Below are 24916 nucleotides of genomic sequence, written 5' to 3'. Positions count from 1 at the left end.
GTAAAAGACACCTTAAGAGATAATTGCAAGATCTTGGGAGCAGCAAAGATGTATTACAATGTGCAGTATACTAACCATTACGAAATAATGGGTTCATTGGGAATTACTGAAATGAATGACTATTTTCAAAAAAGATGCCTTTCAGAGAGGAAGGAAGGCAGGTACAGAGAGGGAATAAACATGTGCCATCTACTACTTGGGCAGAGGACTGGTACCCAGGATTCGTACCTACCGTACATTCATCGAAACATAGACAATCCACCAGAACACACGGGCATAAGATCTGAGAGGCGTTTCCCAGGAAAGATAACCAAATGGGAACAAGTGCACGGAAAGGTGTCCGCCTCACTCCTCCTCAGGCAGGTGCAGGCGGACTCCACAGTGAGACACCTCGACACGTGGGCCGCACTGGGGACACACACACCTGAGCCGCCCCGTGTGGGTGAGGATAGAGTACACTGGGGCTCTCACACTGGCTCTGAGGGTAGACCTGGAAATCTCTGGGATCCAATCTCCCAAGAGTGCCACACACTTACTCTGGGACCATCCCATTCCTCTCGCCCCACCCCCACCCCAACTCAGAGGTGCCCTGGTGTGCAGACAGGGCTCAGAGCAGCGTTCCTCTCCTGTCAGCACAGGGCCACCACCCGGGAGTGTCTCAGCAGCGGCGTGGGGGATAGAGGGAGTGACACGTCTTATAGGGGAATCTATAGGGGAATACAAACCACCAGAGCCCCCCTGAGACTAGGAATGAGTCCCAGAAGCAGAATGAGAGAAGCTGGACGTGACAGAGACACTCTGATTCCATTTCTTGAGGGTCAGACACAAGACAAACCAATTTGGAAGTTACACTGTGGCGTCCCCTCGGGGGACAGAGGAAGGGACCTGGGGTGCGCGCACAAGGGGGTGACCGGCGGGTCAACAGTGTGGTGTCTCGTGGGCCCTGTGTCCCCGCTGCGCTCCCGTTGGTCAGTCCTGTGCAGCGCTGCGAGTCTGAGCTCAGACCCTTGGTGCGTGTGCTGTGCTCCCACCTCAAGCCCAGTCGCATGATGGTCAAGGCTTTGCGGGTCAGTCCCGAGGCCAGACCGCACCGTGGGGGCTCTGACTGGCATGTGGGGGACGGGTTCATAGCCCGGATCCCACTCTTCCTCTCTGGAGACCCTGGCCCATGGTCAGCTCGGGGACTCGGTGGTTTCATGGTCAGGTGCGGTGCCCTGTCTCCCTCAGTGAGAGGACTGAGTCCTGCTGGGCTGGGCAGGGATCCATAACTGGGGTCTGGGTGGGTCCTGCCGTCCATCCCTGTCAGGCAGGGAGGTGGGAGACGGTGGCTTGTGACAGAGGGAGGAGCATGACGGGGATGGAGTCCACGTGTCCTCCAGGTGAAGGGCATGGAGAAGAGCCCGGGCCTCGGCCACTCCCCATCCCAGCCTCCTGCCCGCCTGTAAATCCAGGGCGAGGTGACCAGCTGACCTCTAGGTGGTCAGTCCCTCTAGCTACCACACTGGGTGTAGGACGGTGAGAGCCAGGCAGGCTGTTCCCATTTTGATCCCAACTCCAATGCCCAGCATGACCTGAGTTGGGGGGCGGGATACAGCGGGGGGGGGGGATTTTGGGTTTCTCTGCCCATCTTGGACCTTTTCCTACTTTCAGACACAGTTCAGTCTACACCAGGGAGTCGCGCAAACTACCACACGCCATCTCTCCGTAACAACCTCCTTCTGTGTTTTCTAAACAAGAGACTCTACAGTCAGAGGCAGGGCAGCTGCGAGGGCCCAGGAGCACTGAGGGCCCGGCGAGCACCGTGGCAGGAGACTCGGGGTCAGATGCGCAGGGTCGAGGGGCTGCGGGCAGGTGCAGGGTTGTGGGGACGCTTGACTCTCCTGGAGCCTCGTGTTTAGCAAGTCTCACCCCTCCCTGCAACGTGTCCATATTAATTATTCCACGGGAAACTGGCCCCATCTTTTACACAATATTTCCCATCGCTGTAACAGCGGGGACACAGGAGTGCACAGCCAGGTTTTCCTATAAGCCGGGCCTGGGGGTCCTGCGTCCTCTGGTCTCTTTCCCAACTGTCCCTGAGGCCTGGATCGAACCGCATCCCTCACTCAGCATTGCCATGAACCCGCTCTCCGCATGGTGGGGGGGGGGTTAGCCTGAGGTGGGTGGAGGGGGGCGCTGGCCACGACCCGGGAGGTGGGGGGGGCGGGGGTGTGTGTGCGTGGGCAGGGGCACGCTGAGGCGGTGGGCTGCTGGGGGCGCAGCCTCTGTTCACAGCCGCTGAAGCCCGGGACCTGCCTGAGCGCCCGCTTCCCCTATCCTGGTGCTGGGAGGTCACTGTCCCTTGGGGCGTTGGTCGGTTTCCTCCAGCCCCTATGGGGTGTCGTCCTGCATGCTGTGTGTGGGTCAGAGGCGGGGTGCAGGGTGGCCCTTGCCTGCCGGGGGCATGCACAGTCCCTGGTCTGGGTCACCCAGTGCCCAGAGTCCCTGAGGAGTTTCTCATGCTGGGGCAAGGATGGGTGCCATTCGCTAGCCGTGCCGCACTGGGGGGCCTCTATCCTCTGTCTGGGACTGCCCTTGTTCGGGTGAGGAGGGACGAGCTGGAGATCTCCATCCCTCTGTGACCGCCGGGGGACCCCGACTCCAGTCAGCCTGCAGGTGAGAAGACTGATCTATGTCACCAAAGAGAGTACCCTCTTCCAACACTGCCCTCCCCCACCACCTGGGCGCCTGTAGGGAGAGAGGTGGGCCTGTGGGCAGGGGCACACCTGGGGTCACTTCCCTGTGGTGGCCTGGTAGCAGGTGCATAGCTGTAGCTAGGCTGTGTATTTCGGACCTTTTGTATATACAGAATATACAAGACCTGCTGTTTTGTCAAGGTTCCTGTAACATAGCCTGATGGTCTCAAAGTCCACCCCTGTTTGGAGCAGTGTCAATAATTTGGTCAGCCTTATGCCAAATAAGCTTTATTGGATAGATACACCACATTTTGGTTATGCATTCATCAGCTGGTGGACATTTGGCTTGTTTCTACCTTTGGGCAAGTGTGAATAACCATGCTGGCAATATTCTTGGTCAGGATTTTCATATGTGTTCGTTTCCCTTGGGTATACACCTAGGTGTGGAATATTGGGTATATATACCTAGGTGTGGGTATATACCTAGGTGTGGAACCTGTGTTTACATGTTGAAAAATTGCCAGACTGTTTCCCAAAGGGCCACGTTATTCTACATTTCTACCAGCAGAGTAGGAGGACGCCAGTTTCTACGTATCTTTGACAACCCCTCTTAATAGCTATCTTTTCGATTACAACTATCCTAGTGGATGTGAGATCATATCTCATTAGTTAATTGTGGCTTCGACTTTGCATCCCAAAGAGTGGTGTTGAGCATTTCTCAAGGGCTTGCTGGCCACTGGTATGTCTTCATTGGAGAAAAAAATCTATACAGCTGTATTAATCCACTTTAATTTTTAAAGTTTGTAAAAAGATTTAATTTATTTGAGAGAGAGCTCGAGAGCGTGCGCAAGAGTGAGCATAAGCGGGGGAGAGGCAGATGGAGAAGGAGAAGCAGGCTCCCCGCGAAGCAGGGCTCCATCACAGGACCCCAGAATCATGACCTGAGTCGAATGCTTAGCTGATGAGCCAGCCACTCAGGTGCCCCCGCATTACCCATTTTTAAATTGGTTTATTAGTTTCCCATTACTGAGTTGTAAGATTCCATCTGTTTTCTACACATGAGTCTCTCATGTTATGTGTAATTGGCTGGTAGGTTGTCCTGTCTAGTAGGTTGTCTTCTTACCTTTTTGATACTGTCTTTCAATCGAGCTATTTTTAACCATAATGAAGTCCCATGTATGTATGTATTTAGTTTTGAAATTTAGTTTTTAGATCTGTGGTTTTGATGTCGTATCAGAAGAGCCACTGCCTAATTCATGGTCTAAAACTTTTTTATTTCCTTTTATTTTCTTCTAAGAGTCTTCTCTTATGATTAGCTGTAATCTGTTTTGTTTGTCGGGCTGTAAGGAAGGGATCCGACTTCCTTCTTTGCTGTGGATATTCGGTTTTCCGCGTGCCATTTGTGGAAAAATTTCTTTCTCCCTTGGTCTCATCATCACCAAAAATCAGGTGACTGTAAATGCGAAAGTTTATTTCTGTACTCTTAATTCCATTCCACCAATCTGTAGGTCTATGTTTATGCAACTACCACAGGGTCTTCCTTGCTGTGGTTTTGTAATGAGTTTTGAAATCAGGAAGAGTGAGTCTTCCCTCTTTGTTCTTTTTCGATATTGTTTTGGCTGTTCCGGCTCCCTGGAATTTCCATATGCATTTTATCATTGGCTCGTCAATTTATGCAAAAAAGGAAAAAGAAAAGAAAGGCACCTGATATTTGCTGGGATTGCACTGAACCTGCAGTTCTCTTTGTGGAGCGTTGCCACCTTAATACTATAAGGTCTTCTGGTCCGTGAATATGGGATGACTTTCCATTTATTATGGTCTTCTTGAGTTGCATTTAATAATCTTTTGTAGCTTTCGAGGCACAAGTCTTGGGCTTTTTATTCTAAATGTCACATTGTTTCAGGTGCTATTATAAAGCAACTCGCTTTCTTCATGGAGTGTATAGAAATTGACTTTTCATTGATATGTGCTGTTCTTTTAGTTCCATGTATACGTGATGGCTCCATGGCTGTGCATTTTGCGGAATGATCACACAATAGGTCCAGCTAACATCTATCGCCTCACATAGTTGCACATTGTTTTCATGTGATGAGAACGTTCACAATTTACCTCTCTGCAATTTCCAAATGTGCAACACAGTATTAACTATAGTTACCATGCTGTGTATTCCATCCCTGTAACTTACTTGTTTGAAACCAGCAGTTTGTACCTTTTGACCACTTTCACCCAATTCAGTCATCCCCAGTCCCTGCCTCTGGCAACCGCCTGTGTTCTCTGTATCTGTGAGCTCTAATTTTTTTCTTTAAGTTTCCACATATAAGTGAGATAATATGATATTTGTTTTTCTCTGACTTACTTCATTTAGCATAATATCCCCAAGTTTCCTTTATTTTTTCTAAGGTGTTGATTTATTCATGAGAAACTCAGCGGGAGAGGCAGAGACACAGGCAGATGGAGAAGCAGGCTCCCTATGGGAGCCCGATGTGGGACTCCATCTCAGGACCCTGGGGTCATGATCTGAGCCGAAGGCAGACGCTCAACCACTGAGCCACCCAGGCATCTCAATATCTTTGTTTCATCACCCAGTTTCATCCGGGTTGTCACAAATGGTAAGATTTCCTGGGTAGTATTCTATTATGTATTTACACACACACACACACACACACACACACACACCCATATGTATGGACACACAAGCCCCCCATCTTTATCTCTCCACCCATCATGCACACCGTGGTGGTTTCCGTGTCTAGACCCTTGTAAGGAATGCTGCCATGAACATGTTGGGGGAGATATCTTTTTGAGTTCGTGTTTTTGTTTCCGGTAGATAAATACCCGAGTGGGATTGCTGGATCATATGGTATTTCTATGGTTAATGTTTTGAGGAACTTCCATGTCGTTTTCCACTGTGGCTGCCCCAAGTTATGGTCTCACACAATTGCTCTTTTGTGCTCTTCTGTATCCTGCAGCCTTGCTGAGCTACTTTATTGCTTCCAGTAGCTTTACTGGGTATTCTCTATGATTTCCTATATACATGGTCACGTGGTTTGCAAATAGAGATAATGTTATTATCCCCTCCAATCTAAAATGAAATTTTTTCAATTCTTTTGCTCAATTGACATGAATGAAACCTCCAGTAGAGTGTAGACTTAGAATTGGGGAAAGTGTGCATTGATCATCTTGTTCCTGACCTCAAGGACAAAGCTTCCAGGCTTTTCTACATTAAGTGTGATATGAGTTGCGCATGGTTCACAGATGCCCTTTATCAGGCTCAGGAAATTCCCTTCTGGTTCTAGTTTTCTTGAGTGTATTTATCGTGAAATAGTTTTGGATTTTTGTAAAGGATTTTCTGCACCAAGTCATCTCTCATTATCTCTTCTTCTGTCTCTCTCTCTCTCTCTCTCTCTCTCTCTCTCTCTCACACACACACACACACACACACACACAGAGAGAGAGAGAGAGAGAAGGAGAACTCTCTGGAAGCCAATCCAAATCTAAATATTAAATCCTTGCTGCAGGATGGTTAAATAAAAGTTCTGGATCTCCCGGCCTTGGCTGTCCCTGTTCGGGCTGCTGTGTACCTGGGCGTGGGCTGCTTTAGTTGACACCCCAAGTGAGTGAAGACTAGAAACTGAATTATTAATGGTAATATCCAGGCCTTGGTTCCCTCTTCTCCTTACTGATGTGCAAATCTTTAGCATGAAAGGAGAGGACTGTACAGGACACAGAGAGTATCAAGTGTGTGTCCTCACAGGTAATAACCAATAGGCCACCTCCCCTGCGTACCCAGCATGCATCCTTAGAGGGAGGATAGCATATTCCGTACTGACCTCCTGTTGTGGACATCCACGGTGTGAAAATACTGTTTTAGGTTTATTTTCAGAGGTTGCACGTCTCCTCTGTTCTATTCCAGGAGTTTGGATGCTGCTGGTGTTGCCAGCTGGCCTCAGGAGTGAGAGCCCCCCAGTTTGGCCCGTTACAGTTAAGAGAGCTTGGGGATCCCTGGGTGGCGCAGTGGTTTGGCACCTGTCTTTGGCCTGGGGCGCGATCCTAGAGACCCGGGATCGAATCCCACTTCAGGCTCCCGGTGCATGGAGCCAGCTTCTCCCTCTGCCTGTGTCTCTGCCTCTCTCTCTCTCTCTCTCTCTCTGTGACTGTCATAAATAAATAAAAAAAAAGAGAGAGAGCTTGGAGCGTCATTTGTATGTCTGTGGCCGGGAAAACCAGGCTTTTCTCAGAATTCCCAGAAAGAGGGTGCAGAGCCCTTTATGAGATATGAGGTCTGGACTGGGGAGACACTTTGTCGGCACACTTCCTGGCACTCAGTCTCTAAGGCTCATAAATAACAGTGATTCTAAGGTGGGAATGAGAAGGACAAAGATATTTTATCATTGTGTTAGTTGGGGCTCTCTAGAGAAACAACCAATAGGACACATGCATGCACATGTGTACACTGTGTGTGTGTGTGTGTGTGTGTGTGCAGAAAGAGTTGAGATTGCTTGTATTTAATATGTTGGTTTGAGTGATCGTGTGGGCTGACAAGTCCAAAATGTGAAGGTTTGCAGACTTGAAAGTCCGGCGGGTTTCCAGTTGTTGCAAGTCCCAGGGCAGATTTCCTTCTTGGGGAAGCATCAGGTGTTGCTCATAAGGCCCTCACTTGATGAGGTTCAGCCATACTGGTGACGGCACTCCCCTTAAAGTCAACTAATTGTGCACGCTGTCTGTGCTTACAAAACACTTTTCCCGGCAAGGAGATTAAACATCCAATAACATGGGGTCACATCACGCCACGGCCTGGTCAAGTTGACATGGAAGACTGAGTGTCACAGCCCACCCAGCCTTAACTTGGCACCCACACCTCTCCTTTAGCCATATGTAATCTCCAAATGAAGAGAATACCTAAGTCATTTTCCTCCTAGCTTGGCACATCTCTCCAGTGTACAATTCAAACCACACAAAAACTCTCCCAACGAGGATTCAAGGTTCTTGGGTGAAGTCCACTCTTTTCTTTGATATCCTGTAACTTGCATAGTATGATGTGAAGTTAACTATTCTTAATGCATCTATATTTTGCCACGTGACGAAATGAGATTAGATGAGATGAGAAGATAAGGAAGGGAAGAAAAGAAATTTATTTGATATACATACACGCAGTCTACAGGGGAGGAAGACGTCCTGGGGTGGGTTCCTGGGTTGTGGCTTCTCTGCAAGGCACTGGAAAGTAGTCTGTTTCCGGACAGGCACGTGGGAAGGGGATCATGTTGGCAAACCTCTGTCCTCTTGCAGCACCAGTACCAACTCTGGTGCCTGCTCCACCCCAGCTCCAGAGCTAGCACCACTTGCATTGCCAGCTCCTGTCCAGCACCCGTACCAAATCTGGAGTTAGAGTCATTTTTGGCACCAGCCCAACAGCTAGATGTGGTGCCAGGTGTAGAGCTAGAGCCAAGTCCAGCACTAGTGCATGCGACAGTTCCAGAGCTGGAGCCAGTACCAGCTCCAGTGCCACTTCCAGATTCAGAGCCAGTGCCAATTGCAGACATAGAGCCAGCTCGATCACCAGATATGGTATCAAATCCAGAGCCGGTGTTCTAACCTAAGCTCCTGTAAAAGCCCTAGAACTGTAGCCAGCTCCAGAACAAGTTCCAGCCAGCTTCAGGGCTAGAACCGGGTCCAGCACCAGCTTTGTCACACAACTGCAGAGATGGAGGCAGCTCTGTCAACATCCTTGCCAGCTCCAGTGCCAGCCAGCTCTAGAGTTTGGATCAGACCCCACATAAATTCCAGATTAACAGATGACAGAAACGAACTGGGGCCTGCTCCAGTATTAGCGCTGGCAACACAGCTAGAGCTACAGGCAGCTGTAGAGCTAGAGCCATCTCTAGAGCTAGTGCCAGCAACAGAACTAGCTTCAGCACCAGCTCAAGAGCTTGCAGGAGCTCCCGAGCCAGCTCCAGCCAAAGCTCCAGACTCAGTCAATGCTACCACCAGCTTCTGCACCTGATCCCCTGCTATAGCCGGTTCCATATTCAGCTCTAGCAACAGAGTTCAGGCCAGCTCCACAGCTAGAGTTAACTCCTGCTCTGACACTTGCATCAACTCCGGAGTTAGACGCAGCTTTTTTTTTTTTCCAACTCTAGTGCCAGCCCAGTGATAGTTCTAGTGCCCACTTGAGAGTGAGAATCAGCATAAAGCACATTCAGAGGCAGTGCCAGGTTTCAAGGAAGAGCTCGCTCCAGCACCTGTTCTAGCACTGGCTCCAGAACTAGAGTCAGCACCAAGATCGGAGCTAGAGGCTACACCAGCAACTGTTCTTGTACCAGGTCCGGAGCTGGAGTTCTCACAAGTGCCAACTCCTGCACCAGCTCCAGAGTGAAAGCTGGCGCGGACACCAACCAGTAGCAGGCTTAGATCCAGTGTCCCCTCAAGAGAAAAGAACCGGCTTCAGCACCCACATCAAAGCTAGATCATGCTCTGGCACTAGCTATACACCAACTCCTGGGCCAGATCCTGTCCCTGCTCTCGTGTTAGCCTCTGCCCTGATGCCAACTTCATCGGTGGAGACTGCACAGAGCTACAACCAGCTCTACCACCCATTTTACCACTGGCTACAGAGCTAGACCTAGGACTGGCTATACACTAGAGCCACAAGCACCAGATCCAGCATGCAAAGCCAGAGTCAGCTCTAACACTACCTCACACTGGGGCAGCTCGTGCACCAGTTCCATGATTAGAGCCGTCTGTAACTCTAGTGCCAGCTATATCACTAGCCCCAGAGCAGCGGCCAGCTTCAGTACAAGATCCACAGCTAAAGCCCCTCCAGCGCCCACTCGGAAGTCGGAGCCAGCTTCAGTGTCAGCTCCAGAGCCAGAGCCACAGCGGAGGCTCTAGCTTCAGCACCAGAGGTAGCGTCAGCTCTAGAACCATATCCAAATGCAGAACCAGCTCTAGATCTTCTATGGAGGTGGACTCAGCATTCTCACAGCTCTAACACCTGCCCCGGAGCTAGAGCCAGGTCCAACGCTGATGCCTGCAGCAGCTCCAGAAATTGGGGCAGCTCCAGTCTCAGTTCTCCTGCCAGTTCTGGGACCAGATTTCAATATTGAATAAGGGGAAACCTGGTCAAATAAACACACACTTTGAAAATACATGGGCAGAGACACAAAGGTACCTGTTAGGGGAATGTAGGTAGGTTCCAGAACAGGTAAGGGAACAGAGAGAGAGAAAGCAGCTTAGGGGTTCCAGGGGCTGGTTTGGGTAGAAATGGGCAGGGGGCGCTTCTGTTTCAGGTGGTCCATTGGGGAGCGATGAGGGCTTCTGGTTCGGGATGTCCTTTCCGCACCTAAGTTCTGTGACGTTGTGTCATAGCGTTGGAAATGTACTTAATGCTCATGAATTGCTCAATTGAAAATAACTAAATCTATTTAAAATCCAAAGTAGAGAACAGCAGAAAGAATGTGAAAAAACAAAAACAAAAAGAGACAAAACAAAAAGAAACACAAAAGCAAACAGAAACCACAATAGGGGAGAGGAACACTCCATAGAGTGTTGAGTGGGGCATCGGGCTGAAACTGTGCATTGGGAGCTGGCAGTGAGGGTAGCTCCAGGGCTGGCGCTCCCTGAGGGCTGCTGGGTCCCAAGCTGGCTCCATCTCTTCTGCAAAGGGAGGTGCAGAGCTGGCTCCAGGCCTCCCCAGGAGGCGGGCACTAGAGCTGGAGCTGCTGCTGGAGGAAGCATGACGGGGACTGATGGAAATGCCTGTAGATCCCGAGCTGGTGTTGCTTCTGCTGCTGCTTCTGCAGCTGGATCGAGATCTTCAGATTGTAGAGGATCTGTGGCTGCAGCCACCACGAGCTGCTGAGGGGACCATGAAGCTGCAAGAGGAGATCAACATGTCTGCCTTCCAGAAGGGCCTTTCCAGAGTAGGAATATCCCACTGCATTTTCTAGAAGCTGCCACCAAGATCCCACCATGGAATGTCTCCCTGACTGCCATCCCCCAGCTGGGTACTCTGAGCCCAACTGTGGCTCCTGGCCCCACCCCAGCCTCTGGGGGCTCCTCCCTGTGGGTCCCAGCACCCACCCCTGCCCAGACACCTCAATTCCCCAGCCCCAGGCTTATCACCCTCAGGCTGGGCCTCTGTTACCTCCTCCTCTAGGACCAGAGTCCGGTGTAGGACCTGGACCAGGTACAGTGGCTTGGGCAGTGTCACAGGCCTTCCCAGACAAGCCCCGGTCCCTTGTGAGGGGAGCCATGTGCGGCTCCTCTGGGTCGGACTCCATGCTGGCCTTGCTGGGCAGCCGGGCACAACTGCCCCTCAGAAAGGGGATGAAGCGGGGTCTGCCAGCCTCCTTCCCACTTCATTTTTGATGTTCTGCAAAAAGGGGGATGGGCAGCCGCCCGGAGACCTCACAGCCCCACCTTCCTGTGCTCCCAGGCCCTCCTCCCTGTGCTCCTGCACACTCCCCCTGTGCTCCCAGATCACACACAGACCTGGGTGTGCACAGCCCTGTACCCAGGACGCAGCGACCCATCCCTGCAGGGCCGGGGTCAGCCCTGGGCAGAAGGGCACAGCCTCCCCACCCCATCCAACCAGAGAGCCTGGACCTGGGGAGTGAGCACCACCTGCCCACCAGGTTCTGACCCCTCATCAGCCTTCTCCTGTTCGCATGCCACATGACCCCTGCCGCCTCCCACATGCACCCTCAGGGAGGGGACCCGGGGCTGCAAAGGTCTGGTCAGAGGGGTGTGGGGCTGGCGGGACGGCCCTGGGTCCCGTGTTTTCTTTCTACCCTTTCTTCTATTTTTTTTTAATTTTTTTAAATTTTTTTTTAATTTTTTTTTAATTTTTTAAAAAATTTTTATTGATTTATGATAATCACACAGATAGAGAGAGAGAGAGAGGCAGAGACACAGGCAGAGGGAGAAGCAAGCTCCATGCACTGGGAGCCCGACGTGGGATTCGATCCCGTGTCTCCAGGATCGGGCCCTGGGCCAAAGGCAGGCGCCAAACCGCTGCGCCACCCAGGGATCCCTCGACTCTTCCTTCTAAATGGCCAGAGGCGTCGGGGAGCCCTGACAGGACACTCCCCGCGGTGGGCACTGCTGGCAGGGCGTGCAGTCCTCCCTCTGCAACATCCAGACATGTGGAAGCAGCAGGAAAACATGCTCTTGGATAGATGATCTCCAACCAAGTGAGCATGTAGAGGCCTGTCTCTGGAATGCGGGTGCCTGGTTACCCGGTTCCAAAACAGGGGGGTCTGGTCAGGGAGGTGAGGTCAACATGGCCTCCTCACCCAACTTCTCCTCACACAGGTGCCCTCCGACCGCCCTCCACCCGAGGGGCTCTTTGCTCACCATCCACCCCCGCCCCGTCCACACAGTCTCACCCACACAGCCCCCCCACCCCTGGGCTCAGCCTCAGGCTTGGCCTCGTGGGCTCCGCCTCTAGGAGGGGAGTCAGGTTCAGGACCAGCACGGGCAGTGACCCGGGCAGCATCTGGCCAGGAGGACTTCCCCGGCCTTCTCCGGGCCCTGGATCTGGAAACCCTTCCTTGGCGACACTCATCCTGAGCCTCTACTGGCCTGCACTGGCGGGGTGGTGCCCCTGCCCTCCCTCCAAAGCTGGAGCAGGTGTCCGCTGCCCAGCCCCCTGCCCATCTCCTGTGTGGCGCTCTGCAGAGACAGTGCCCGGCAGCCCCCCTGGAGGCATCGCAGCCCCGCCTGGCCCTCTCCACTGTCCTGTGCCCCGACCTCCTGCTCCCAGGTCGGACACACACGTGTCTGAGGGCTGACAGAGGGTCTCCGAGGACCGGTCCTGTCAGGTGCCCTGGAGGCAGGAGGGCAGACAGCAGCTCAGGGGCCTGGCCCTCCCTCCCACACAGACCCCTGAGCCCCTGGGGATGGTCCAGCCCGACCCCTGGCTCACCCCAGCCACCCCCAAGGCCACCCAGGCAGGGGCAGGTCTGGGCAGCAGGCGGGGCTGGATGGCCCCACAGGGGGGAGCCCTCCATCCATGGTGTGAGCGCCCCTGCCTGCCTCAGGGGAGTTGACCCCCCTCCCTCCTCCCTTGTCTGTCTGGGTCCCCCTTCTGCACTGGAGATGCCAGGAGGGTGGGCATGGGGCACCGGGTCTGACCTGTCCCTGCCCTGGCCGCACACAGTAGGTGCTGCTACTTCTGTATGTGAGGGGGAGGCCCAGGCGAATCCCCTGCGCAGCCTGCCCAGTGTCCCTGTCAGGGCCCCTCGATGCCCCGCCCCTGCACTGACATCTGTCCCACTCCCTTCAGGGCACATGGGGTCTCCTCCTCTCCCTGAAGCTGCTCTGGGTGACGGCAGCCCCCACCCCGTCCACCTCCCACATGCCGCGGGGCTGGGGGACTGAGGTGTGAGGCCTGGATGTGAGTGGGGGGCCCCAGGGTCGGGTCAGGACAGGTTGGGCTGGGGTGGGCAGTGGAGGGGCCACTCCCCTCAAGGCACAACCTCAGCCCCCAGCCTCCCCGCTGCTCCTTGGCTGCGGGACCCCGGCCACACCTCTCTGACTCCCGTGCTCCTGCACGAGGGGCCCCCACACCTCAGCCCTGCCACAGGAATCATAGGATGTGGGGGGCCGGGCTCTGTCCTGCCCCACCCCCCAAAGCCCCGCATGTCCCCCTCCTCGGAGACGGGGTCTCTTCGTCCTCGGGTCCCTCATCCTTCTGACAACGAGGTAGAGGAATCCCTGTGGAGAGGAGGCCACCAGGCCCAGGTCCAGGGCTCCCGGTGACTCCCCGACTAGAGCGGGAGCCCGGAGCCCAGGGAGTTGTGTCTGCCGCGGACGCTGAATCATGCACAATGTCCTGAAGGGGCTTCGTGTCCATTTGGCGACTGAATGAAGCCCACCCAGCAGCTTCCAGGTGGCTGAGTGGGTCTGGGGCCCCCTGCCAGCCCCCAGGCCTCCCTGCTCTGGCGACACCCAGGATGGGGCCCCGGATGGAATCTGCGACCTCCTCACAGCCAGACTGTGAGGACAGGGGCTTTGCCCCGACACAGGATGCGGGGCCTGAGGCAGAGAGCTTCTCCGGGGCAGAGAGGACCCACCTCAGCCCCAGGGCCCTCCATGGGCGGCCACAGGACAGGTGACATAGGAGAGGGCGCTGCCCTGGCTCCAGCAGCTCCCAGGGTGGCAGCACTGACCTCCACACCCTCGGGCTCTCACCACCTGCAGGGCTGACTCATTTTCACAACGGGGCTGAGCTGTGGACAACGGAGGGACACTTCACAATATAAACCGTGCAAAAATATTCCTGTCGCCTCCTGAAGGGCAACTCTTTGTGAACGGTTGATTCGGATCATCTTACACGTGTGTGAAGAGTGGTTTGTCCCTGGTCAGGGCTGGGGCTGGACCGGGGTGGGGAGGGTGGGGTGGACGGAGGGAGCGGCCCAGACTCCTTGGGTTGAGGCCATGGCCACATGAGGGGCAAAGCCCTTGGGGAACCCTGGGGAGTCAGTCTCCTGGATGACCTGGGGCAGGAGGCCCTCCCTTGGCCCTCCCCAAGCCGGGCTCTGGGGACCTCTCCACATCACAGCCCCCTGAGCTCCCCGGCCCCTGGTTGGTGGCATGGCACTCATCTCACCGTGGTCCTGAATCCCGAGCCCAGCCCCCCCGGGTCAGTGCCCTGGTGGCCGCCCCCAGCACCGTCAAGTCACCAGGTGGTCAGGGTGCACCCCCTCGGGGCCCAGAGGTCAGATAGAGCAGGCTCAGCAAGCACTGCAGCAGCAGGGGGAGGGCTGGGGGCGACCCTCCTCTCCTCACCGGGAGGCCGGCCCCTGCCTCTCTCTGGCCTTAAGCACACTCACCTTCTTTGGCTGCCTGGGCTCTCTGGGGTTCATCTCCAGGGTGGCAACCTTGCAGGTCCCCTCCTGCCAGGGTCATCCTTCTATGTCGGTTTACAAGTAGCCCCCAGGGCCCCCTAGATGATCTTGGGAGCACCCCAACCCCACCTGCCTGTCCCAGAAGCCCGCCCATGCCATTGGGTCCTTAGTGCCCTGAAAGTGTCTTGCTCAGTGTGGCTGCGCGTCCAGGTTGCTATTCAATTGGCAGGGGCTCCCCCCCTCCCCCGTCCTGCTGTGTCCCCAGCACCCCCAGTACCAGGAGCATAGCGGTGAACAGTAACAAGTCCGATTACCCCTGTGGGTTTTCACCAGCCTTCACCCTGCAGCGTTCCAAGGGACCCTCCGGGGACAGGGGATGATAGGGGCCAGGTGGGCCACCAGCGCAGTATCCTCGGTGGTGTGGGTGGGGGCCGCTGCCCTGACCCAGTTCCTACATCCAGGACAGGACGGGGGCCTCCTCGTGTCGCTGACTATGCTGCCCAGACCTGAGTAGTCCCGGGGGGCAGCCTGGGCCGCCCCTCCCCACAGGGCCTGCTTCTGCAGCCTGGCATGCCTCTCTTTCCCCCCACGCCACCCCCAGGAACCGCTGTTCACAACTGGGTTGTATACTGTGTTTGCATTTTGAGGTCTCCTGGCTCCTCACCGCTGGCCTCTCTGCAGCTCCGAGCGGTGGGGGGCCAACACCTCCCTGAGACCTCAGGGCCATGTCCTTCCTGCAGTGGGAAGTACCGTCTGGTGAAAGCCACAGAGGGACCCTCAGGTCACCTTCCTGAAATCTGGATTTTCATCCTGAAGTGTGCAAGTTAAAGCGGTGCTGGTCAGCCGGTGCTCCCTTCCCCGCACCTTTGTAAATCTCATGGGCACATGGCACCCGCAGACGACAGCAGGGACGCCCTGCCATGCACCCTCACCTCCCCCAGGAAGAGGCCAGGTGGACGCCGGAACCCGTCTCCCTGTGCCCGTTTGCACGGGACATGGACTAGCACGGGTGGGCAGGTGCCCACGTACAGGAGGGCTGCCTGGTCCCAGATTCCACTCCTGGATGCCCCCTGCAGAGGCCTCCCAAATGAGCAGGTGTCACCAAGTGCTGCGTTGCTCGAGCACTCGAGAGTGTGGGCTGTGTGGCGGCCTGACCCCTTGGTGGTCAGACTCTTTGGGTCTGACCCACAGGTGGCTTGAGAGCACCGTGCGCTCTGTGGGCCCTGTGGGTGTCGCACAAATGCCATATCCACAAGCAAAAGCATATAAACCACAACGTGGAACTCACACGCCCCAAACGCTCATTTGTTCAAACCTAAGCTTTATTCTGCGGGAATCCTGGGGTTTGCTTTGCTGGTTCGTTCCAACCTTGGTGTGCTCCTCTGGGGGACTTGCCCTGCAGCCTTAGGTTACAAAGCAGCTCCAGAAACAGTGAAGTGGAGGAAGCAGCCCGGCCCTGGCATAGTTTGGTAGGGAACGAAAAGTCACCTGGCATGGGAGCATCCGATGCACAAGGACCCGATTCAAGGCATGAGTGAGGCTTTTCAGAGTCCAAGACAAGCGTGTTTCCTGCCGGGTCCTCTCTGGAAAGGCTGCGTGACCTCCGTGGGCCTGCTGGGCCCCAAAGGTCTCAAGTGGAGCCCTGGGGGGTGGGGGGGGAAGGGGGCAGCTGCCAAATGGTGACCAGGAGCAGGGACCCAATCCATGCCTAGAGCAATGGGGAACCTGCTAAGGACCCGGCCAGACACAGGAAGAGGCTTCCTGCTCAGGGTCAGGGTTGGCTGCCACTCTACTTCAGGACCAGAGCAGGTAGGTCCCCAGGAGTGTCCCAGGCGCAGTCTGGTCTAAGCCTTCAGGGAAGGAGGGGCAGCTGGCCCCTGGCCCCTGGCCCCCGGCCCCTCCTTGCCCTGCAGTTCATACAGGGCCTCGATCTGCCTCCGCTTCTGCTTGGCCCGGTTGATGGTGGTCCGGAAGAGCCTGCAGAAGAGGTGCACAGCCGGGGGCGAGTCATCATTGCCAGGGATGGGGTATGTGATGAGGGATGGGTTGCAGTTGGTGTCCACGATGCCCACCGTGGGAATGTGCATCTTGGCCGCATCTCTCACAGCGACATGGGGCTCGAAGACATTGTTGAGTGTATGCAAGAAGATGATGAGGTCCGGCAGGCGGACCATGGAGCCCAAGAGGAGAGAGCTGTTGGTCAGCAGGCCACCCTTGAAGTAGCGGGTGTGGGCATACTCGCCGCAGTCCTGGGCCGTGGTCTCGATCAGGTGTGAGAACTGCCGGTTGCGGCTCACGAACAAGATGATGCCCTTGCGATAGGCCACATGGGCCGTGAAATTCAATGCCAGCTGCAGGTGCACGGCCGTCTGTTCCAAGTCGATGATGTCCTGGCCCAGGCGGCTCCCAAAAATATATGGCTCCATAAACCTGCCATAGACCCCACCAAGGCTAGAGTGGGCAAAGGGCATGTGGCCAACCCCCCACCCACCAGCCACAGCCTTGGGGGCTGCGAGGCACGTGCCTCCTGGGGCTCCCCAATCCTGGGCACAATTTGCGACCCTGCCACTGTGACAGCAGTGTCCAGAGACAGTCAAGTGGCAGTGAGGATAGGGTGAGGGTGCCCCAGCTCTTCTGCCCCTGGGAGCTGGGCCCCATTGCTATTCCCCTAGATGTCTTCCACCACCTCCCTCCCTGGCTTCCCAAATGTCCCTCCAAAACATCGTCAAGGCAGTTGAGCCCTATCTCAGTAACCCTGGAGACCCCTGGCCCCAGCTCACACGACTTGCTGGTGATGGGTCTGCCCCTGGTAGGACCCTGAGACACAGAGGAGGAAATCTGGGGTGGGGGCTGAAGCGGAGTCTGAGGATAAAGCCCTGCTTCTCCCTGAGCTTCAGGGCCTCATGTGGAACAGGATGGGGCTGCACGCATACTGATAGATGCCTTGGACTACAAGGATCCCAAGCAGGAGTGCCCCAGGTCCCGCAGGTACCCCCACACTGGGCCCAGGGTGTCCGCTACCTGTGCCGACAGCCGGCTTTGTGCCCCAGGTGCACCCGGGCGTTGAAGAGACTTCTCACAGAAAACAACTCCTTGACGTTGAAGAAATCTGAGTGCTTGAGAGGCTCACTGAGGATACTGTGGCTGATATCTGGGGCAAGGAGAGGATGCTGTGCTCTGTGACCCCTTGGCTCCCACTGTGGAGGGGAGCTATATGGGGGCGGGAAGGCCCAGCAGCAGAGGGTGACCGAGCCACCGGGTCCTCCCCAACACACTGGGGCTGGAGCCAGGTTTGACCCCGGCTTTGCTCCTGGGCAGTCCCTGTCAAGTCTTCACCCAGAAAGGAGGGGCCCAGCTGGCTTCTGAGGTCCTTCTGGACGGCCCAGCCCCCAGAGGAAGGAAGGTGCCATCCATCAGGAGTCCAGGGAGGGCCCTTCCAAGGAGCCAGGCCACATGTCTACCCCACCCACCCGCCGCTGCACTCCCCGCAGTGCCGGCCTTAGCCCGGTCCTCAGCTGAAGGCTGAGGGACGGCGGGGCAGCCGCTGCAGGTGCAGGTGACCCCTGCCCCCTGCCCCAGCCCGCGGGTCTGCTGCCTCCCTGCCTGCCTCCCTCCCTGCCTGCCTGCCGGGGCGCGCACCCCTCTCCTCCCCACCACCCCGCAGCTTCGCACTCGGGACTCCTCGTGGCAGGCTCAGCCCCGTGGGAGGGCCAGGTCCCTCCCCCCCCCCCCCCCCCCCGGCGCGGAGGGGAGCCTGCCTTACCCTGCCTTACCCGTGCTGCCCTCCGGCTCGCCGACGGCGGGGATCGCGGCGCCTGCCAAGGTCCTGCCGCCGGGCCGGGCCCGCCCCGGGGTCGCCGTCCCGAGCAGAGGCGGCCGCAGCGCCCGGGGCCAGACACCTGCGGGGAGAGCCGGCTGTCCTAGCGGCGGTCCCTGCGGCGGTCCCTGCGGGCCCCCACCCCGCTCCCCGCAGGCCTCGGGGCAGCTCCCGCCCGCACCCCCCACGCCCGCCGCGGTCCCCGGGGCCCCTCCGCGCGCACTCACCCGCGCCGAGCAGCCGGGGCGCGGTCGCGGCGGGAGCCATGGCGCGGAGGACGACCCGGCGGGGACACGCTCTCGGGGCCGCGCTGCTTCCGCCCCCGCCGGCGCCCCCGCCGCAGCGCCGCCTGCCGGCCCGGAGGTGCCCCTGCGCGCCCCTGCGCGCCCCGCCCCGCCCCCCACAGCGCGGCCCCGCCCCCGCCCCCGCCCCGCCCCCACTGCTCGGGGCCGCCCCCGCCCCGCCCACGTCCGCGCGCGCCGCGAGCCCCACTTCGGCCCGCCGCGGGCCGGGAGTCACCGGGGCGCGCCCCCCGCCCTGCCCCCGGCTCGGCCCTGCAGCCCGCACGAGTCCCGGTCCCGGGGCGCCCTCCTAGCACAACCTGCCGCTCTCCCCAGGAGCATCCCGGAGGACCGGGCGCAGGTGGAGTCTGCCCTGCGCCTCCGGGCGCCGGGCGGCCGTGCGGAGCTGGGCGTGGGCTTCCCGCACCCCCCGCCTGAGCCGGCCCGGGGGCAAATCCGCGCTCGCCCCCCACCGCGCAGGAGCGGCCACGGCCTCCCGCCTCCCCGAGCGCGGCGCCTTCGGGGCGGGGCCGCCCGGTCAGCTGACCCGGCCGTCGCCTGGCAACGGGACGCCGCGCCGCCTCTCGCGGCCTCCCACCCGCCGCGGCGCGGGAGCCCAGGCGCATGTCCGAGGCGAGCCCCCGAGAGTGCGCGGCGGCCGAGGAGCCCCCCGCCCCCGCGGGGCCCCCGCCGAGGACCAGCGACTACTACTGCGTGGACGAGAACCTGCCCGTCAGGTTCAACAACCCGGCGTGGTTCCGGGGCTACGGGTGAGGACGGATCGGGTCAGGGGCCACCGGGCCAGCGCAGGGCCTGGAGGGGGCGGCGGGGCTCCCCAGTCCCCAGCCTGCCCTGCAGCCCAGGTCAACGGACTTGCCCGCGGTTAGCACCCAGGGAGCGAGGAAGTGCTGCCCGAAGCTGCAGACCCGCCTGCGGGGGTCCTCGGGTCACTGCAGGAGGGGCGGGGTGGCCAGGCAGCCGCACCCCGCCGCACCCCGCCGCACCCTGCCCCACCCAGCCGCACGCCTCTCCAGCTGAGCGCAGTCTCTGCAGAATCGGAATCCCGCAACCCCCCCCCCCCCGCAGCAGTTCTTGCAGCCTTAGACCCAAGTAGTAGAACACCCTCCACCACACCTGCCCCGCCCTCCCTCACCTAGTCTCCTCTGCAGGCCGGTAGACCAGATCTGTTAGTGTTCTTGCTTTCCAGGAGAGACTGCTGAGGGTGGAAGCATAGCATCCTGCCCCAGATCTGGTGGCATAAGGCACAGCTGACATCCCAACCACAGCCTGGGCTTTAGAGACTGTAGGCATGTTTTCTGCCCAGGGCTCTGAAAGTGAAGGGACACTCCCACCCTGGGGTGGCAGGGTGTGGAGGCTGAGCCCTGGGTCCTGACCTACCCATCTACCCGGGAAATGACGGTATGTGCCAAGTCTCCACCAGGGTTGAGGTCTGCATTTGCCCTCCAGGAGTTCTTTAGGGCTTTGGCCTCCCTTGGGGAAGAGCCAGGGTGGAAGTGAGCCGAGGAGGCAGGGAGGCTCATTGTGCCTCCCGCGGGACCCCACCTTCAGAGCCTCATCACCAACCTGTGGCATTCCCAACAGAGCGCCACCAAGTGAATATTCTAAGACTACAGGCTTGGGCAGAATTGGAGTAACTGTTTCTCATCTGCCAGGACCAAGGAGCCTGTCTCCATGTACAGGACCAGTAACCAAGCTTATGGGAGCAGGGCCCCCACCGTGCATGAGATGCCGGTAAGCCAAGCTGGAAGCACCTGTGTGTCGTTGGAACGTCTCCAGGAGGAGGCTGTGACCCTGGATTTCTCATGAGGGGGCAGTGGGGAAGGGCCCAGATTTCCAACCTCACAAAACTGGAGGTGGCACATCAAGTCCTTTCCAGACAGAGCAGAGCGGAAATGAGTGAGAGAGCAAACTTAGCGATGGAATGTGTCAAAGATGGAAAAGGTGTGTGTAGACTGGCTTGAGACGTCCCACCCCCTCTGTCATCTTAAGGCCATGAGTTTTGAGGCAGACAAGTGAACAGCTGCTTTCTTTCTGGAATAATACTTGATTTTAATGAACTTGTGGCCTAAAGAGACAGGATGGGCCAAAATCACAGGTGGCAGGAGGACAAGGCATCCTCTTGACAAAGCATCCATCCCCACGTGGCTGAGGATCTGTGCACCTTTGGGGAATCCTCACCCCCTTCTGGAGGTTGATGTCACAGTCTGGAACTCTAGAACCCCCTTCTGAAGCCCCCTGGTGTCTCTCTTGGGCCCAGGTGAAGGGCCAGGCTGACCAGCGTAAGCATTCCCTGGATAACTCAGGACAGCAGGGCCACCCACTTTGGGCTGATGATGCTGTTGTTTCTTCTGAAATACTCACCATTTAAAGAGATCTGGCCAAGTTGCTCATTTGCTTGTTTCACATGGGAGATACAGCCCTTGTGAGGAGATTATTTATCTAGAAAGTTTCTAAAGCATTTAAGGGTCACTCACCCAGAATCAAAATGATTCCACATTTTTCCCAGGATCAGGTATTAACATGAAAAATACCAGCACACTCAACTCACTAACATGGGTCCAAATGTTTTACTTTTAGAAACAAGACCATTGAAAAAAAAAGTTCCTATTTTTTTTAAATTGTGGGGGTTTGCCCCTCGCTGGTCTAAGTAGGCGATGGGCCTTGAAGCACTAGGTGCTCTGCAGGCAGGGTCGGAAGGAGGTTCTTCCTGCTGCTAATTGACGGGCTTTACCTGCAGACTCAGGTGAGGATACGGAAAAGCGGACTGCAGCTAAAGCTGGTCAGTAAGCAGCAGGAAGAACCTCCTTCTGACCTACAATCTTTAAAAAAAAAAAGAAAGAAAGAAAGAAAAGAAAGAAATGCACTGAAGACATTTATTTTTGCCCCTGCCTCCTGCCAAGCAAAAAGAGTATCAGGTGGTCTTGACACGAGGAGAGCTGAAGAGCGGGTCACCTGTCCGGGGTAAAACACCTAGCCCTGGCCCTGTACGTCAGAAATCTCAGGGTCTCCCCAATGACGCTGTGCTGCTGGTCCAATCACCACCCTGGGTGCCTGTGCACATGCGCGTGGACTCGACTGTGCTCCCCACCGGGCCCTCACCTCACTAGGGCAGCACCTCCCCACGCCCCTGGGCTGGTGGGGTGTGGGCATCAGAGGCATCTTAAAGCTCTACAAGGGATTTGAGCGTGCAGTCGGGGTTGAAACCCACAGATGTGGAGTTCGTCTCTTCTTTACAGAAGAGAAAAGTGTAGTTCAGAGAGGTCCAGCAACTTGCCCGGTGGCACCACTGGCAGGAGCAGAACCAGGTCTGCTTGGGGTCAGGTGTGGCAGGGTTGTCTATGCCTGTGTATAATCCTCCTGTCCGTGTAGGGTGAATGGAGGCACTGTTAGTGGTTATTCCCAGACATCAGGTATAAACGGGGATGGTCTGGGGCAAACCAGGCCATCCTGCCCACCCTGGCTTCTCTGCTTCCTAGGAACAGAGATGACATTTTCTTACAAATTCTTATCTTTCTTCCAGAAATGCCTGATGGCTGACTGCTCAGAGGCGTTCCCACGCCCTATTAATTCCAGTGTCCCTTTTCGCTTCCAGAAAGTATTTTATCCAAATTCAAGTAAGTTTTCCAGACAACTTGCAGCAGGTGGAATGTTCCGGAACAACACTTTCAATGTCTACATGGAGAAGAGCATCGTGACAGGTCCTGACAACTACATCACCTCCTATGACCGGTTTAACTTCCACCCCAGTTACAACGTCAATAGACCATCTATCTGTGATTGAGGGGCCTCGGGATGCCAGTAGGGGTGACCTCAAGTGTGACCCCTAATCTCTCATCATTTGCCCGATTGTAAAAGTACAGACTTCACTGCTTTCTCTGGAAACATTTTTTTTCTCTCTAGATTAGAAAAATATGCAGATGGGGCTGTAATGTCCTATTTGCTCTGTTTTAAGTCTAAGATGGAAAAGATCCTCATGGCTTGACTTTCCATTAAAAACGTTGCCACATCCTGAATTCCTGACTCATTGGCAATTGGAGCAGGGCCATCCGGGGACCCAAATCTTGGCCTGATGCTAGGAATGCCTGGGTCCCCTACCCTGTGTCCTTATTGGGAGCCGGTTTATACTCGTGACAGGTTATGGAATTCTAACGCACCCTGGCGGAAATCCGCACAAACTTGGCAAGGCCATGGTGTGGTGGGAGGCTTGGGTGCCCTGCCTGGGGCGAGAACGGGGGTTGCTTGGGGAGGGAAGACTGTTCCTTTCCCATGCTGGCCAGCCTGGAGAGTCCCCGGGAATGTCCTGCAGGCACCGAGGGGGCTGGGCTGGGAGCCCTGGTCAGCGGTGCGGGGTTGGCAAGTGCCTCTTGTTGTTGGGGGGGGGGGGAGGGACGAGTGGGGGTGGGGGTGGGTGGGAAGGGACTTCTCCCATTGTGTGCACTTTCAGTTTTCAATAAAAAGTTCAAAAAGCAGCAGGCAGGGAATGACACACTCTTATCTCTGTAGCTCTCGATTGATGTTTGCTATGCTCTAGGGGGTCCTCAGTGAGAAAAGTTTTCCTGTACCGGAATCTTCCTCTTGGGCCTCAGTGTCCCTTCTCCCTTCCTGAGAGCAGGGCAGGTTCACCGTAGGAAGCCTGGAAAGCACTGTCCATGGGCAGCATCATCGTTACCGACCACTGATGGTAACTTGCTTACAAAAATTCTAGTCCCATGAAAATGGCAAGAAATAAAACACCCTGCCTGGTTACGTCTTTATTAAAACCTTTTTATTTTTAATACACAAAAGTAAACACGTTGGCAACATTCCTGGTGTCCAGTTTGGGATGGAAATGGTTTCTAGAGAAAATCGATACCGTTGATGAAAAGACACGAAGCGGAGCCTGATGCCAGGACTGGTGCGGCACCTTTCTTAGCTGCAAAACCAGTGGGCTCGGGATCCCTGGGTGGCGCAGCGGTTTGGCGCCTGCCTTTGGCCCAGGGCGCGATCCTGGAGTCCCGGGATCGAATCCCACGTCAGGCTCCCGGTGCATGGAGCCTGCTTCTCCCTCTGCCTGTGTCTCTGCCTCTCTCTCTGTGTGACTATCATAAATAAATAAAAAAAAATTAAAAAAAAAAAAACAACCAGTGGGCTCTCCAGGCATCAGACTGGAAGGGAATTTGTACAGTCCTTTGCTAAAAATACCAAAATACTGAGGATACTTCTGTGTTTAGCTTCTGTTGAAACCAAAACAAGAAATAGAGTGCCTTTTAAACCAAGTTTCTAAACTCACCAAAAAGAATGAATTCCTTCCTCGGTGGTTATGAAAGGCGGGTTAGCGACTCCAGGGAAGGACGAAGTGCCAGCTGGCCAGTGGGCTTCCCAGCGTGACCTGTGCCTCCTAGGGAGTGTGGGTGCTTTCACGCGTCCTAGCCAACAAACTGCTCTCTGTGTCAGAGCTGCGAACGAGGTAAAGCTTAGACTCTGCATGTATTCTAAATAGAATCCTCTAAATAGAACAAATGTCTGGGAAGATGGAAAACAGAAGTAACTTTGATAGAACATATGTGCCCATCTTGTGGAAAGACCGGGAGTGACTCTGGCTCGAGATCCCCATGGCCACATCCTGGGGTCGGGGTTCTGGAGCATGGGGTGGCTGTACTCCTGCTCCTGTCCGTCCACTGGGGTTCTGGACGAAGGTGACATCATCTCCTGGGGCAAGTCCCAGCCCTGCAGCTCCTGGATTGAAGCCCACCTCGGGTGGCCCAGGGAGGAGAGGGTCTGGGCATCGGGCATCAGGGCCTATGGGCCTGGCCTCGACTCTGCACACAAGTCATACAGAAACTCTGGTGATGATGAATGTCTCTTTTTTGGTACGTTTTCTGCCTGGAATCTCTACGCATGGAGTGAGGAGAAGAGTCTGTGGGTGGGTGGTCCTATGGGGGCTACAGGAGCACACCCCAAGTCAGCCTGCGACCAGGGTCGGGGTGGGGGTGCTGAGGGGCGGGAAGGACCTCTCCACTCTCTGACCTGGGTCCTGACTTCTCTTGAAGTGCTTGCTGCAGTTACAACAGTTAGCCAAGAGGCGAGTGCAACATCTCCAGACTATGTGGCCGGGGAGGCCTGTCTTCACCCCCCAGGAGGCCTGGCCCCGTGGGGACAATTTCTCCCACCAGAAGACTAAACCCCGAGAGGTAGGGCTTCAGAAGACTTTGCTACTTCGTCACTCGGTGTGGCTGTGGGTGGGGCGGAGAGCAGCGACCTCCTCACTGGACAGGGGTTTTCACATCCGTCTGT

The 24916-nt window shown here is 56.3% G+C and overlaps 2 protein-coding genes across 5 annotated transcripts; one reads left to right on the top strand and one right to left on the bottom strand.

Moving 5' to 3' along the window:
- Positions 1-15824: 15824 nt before the first annotated feature.
- On the bottom strand, positions 15825-19263 carry MRPS2 (mitochondrial ribosomal protein S2). Of its 3 annotated transcripts, none has more exons than XM_055324921.1 (4): positions 18943-19263; positions 18288-18423; positions 17546-17675; positions 15825-16954 (listed from the first exon to the last, which is right to left on the bottom strand). In XM_055324921.1, exons 1-4 carry the CDS (start codon positions 19246-19248, stop codon positions 16369-16371), a joined length of 1158 nt encoding a protein of 385 aa, XP_055180896.1. In that variant the 5' UTR covers positions 19249-19263; the 3' UTR covers positions 15825-16368. The 3 variants fall into 3 exon arrangements, with proteins under 3 accessions (XP_055180896.1, XP_055180886.1, XP_055180905.1); XM_055324911.1 differs by having other exon boundaries at positions 18298-18423; positions 18943-19061; XM_055324930.1 differs by lacking the exon at positions 18943-19263 and adding an exon at positions 18569-18673 and having other exon boundaries at positions 18298-18423.
- PIERCE1 (piercer of microtubule wall 1) lies at positions 19247-22604 on the top strand. Of its 2 annotated transcripts, none has more exons than XM_055315432.1 (3): positions 19247-19392; positions 20296-20374; positions 22236-22604. In XM_055315432.1, exons 1-3 carry the CDS (start codon positions 19247-19249, stop codon positions 22422-22424), a joined length of 414 nt encoding a protein of 137 aa, XP_055171407.1. In that variant the 3' UTR covers positions 22425-22604. The 2 variants fall into 2 exon arrangements, with proteins under 2 accessions (XP_055171407.1, XP_055171416.1); XM_055315441.1 differs by having other exon boundaries at positions 22282-22338.
- Positions 22605-24916: the final 2312 nt, after the last annotated feature.

This window comes from Nyctereutes procyonoides, unplaced genomic scaffold (assembly GCF_905146905.1).
Source record: "Nyctereutes procyonoides isolate TBG_1078 unplaced genomic scaffold, NYPRO_anot_genome, whole genome shotgun sequence".
Taxonomy (NCBI): domain Eukaryota; kingdom Metazoa; phylum Chordata; class Mammalia; order Carnivora; family Canidae; genus Nyctereutes; species Nyctereutes procyonoides.
This window is presented reverse-complemented; position numbering and strand designations above follow the sequence as displayed.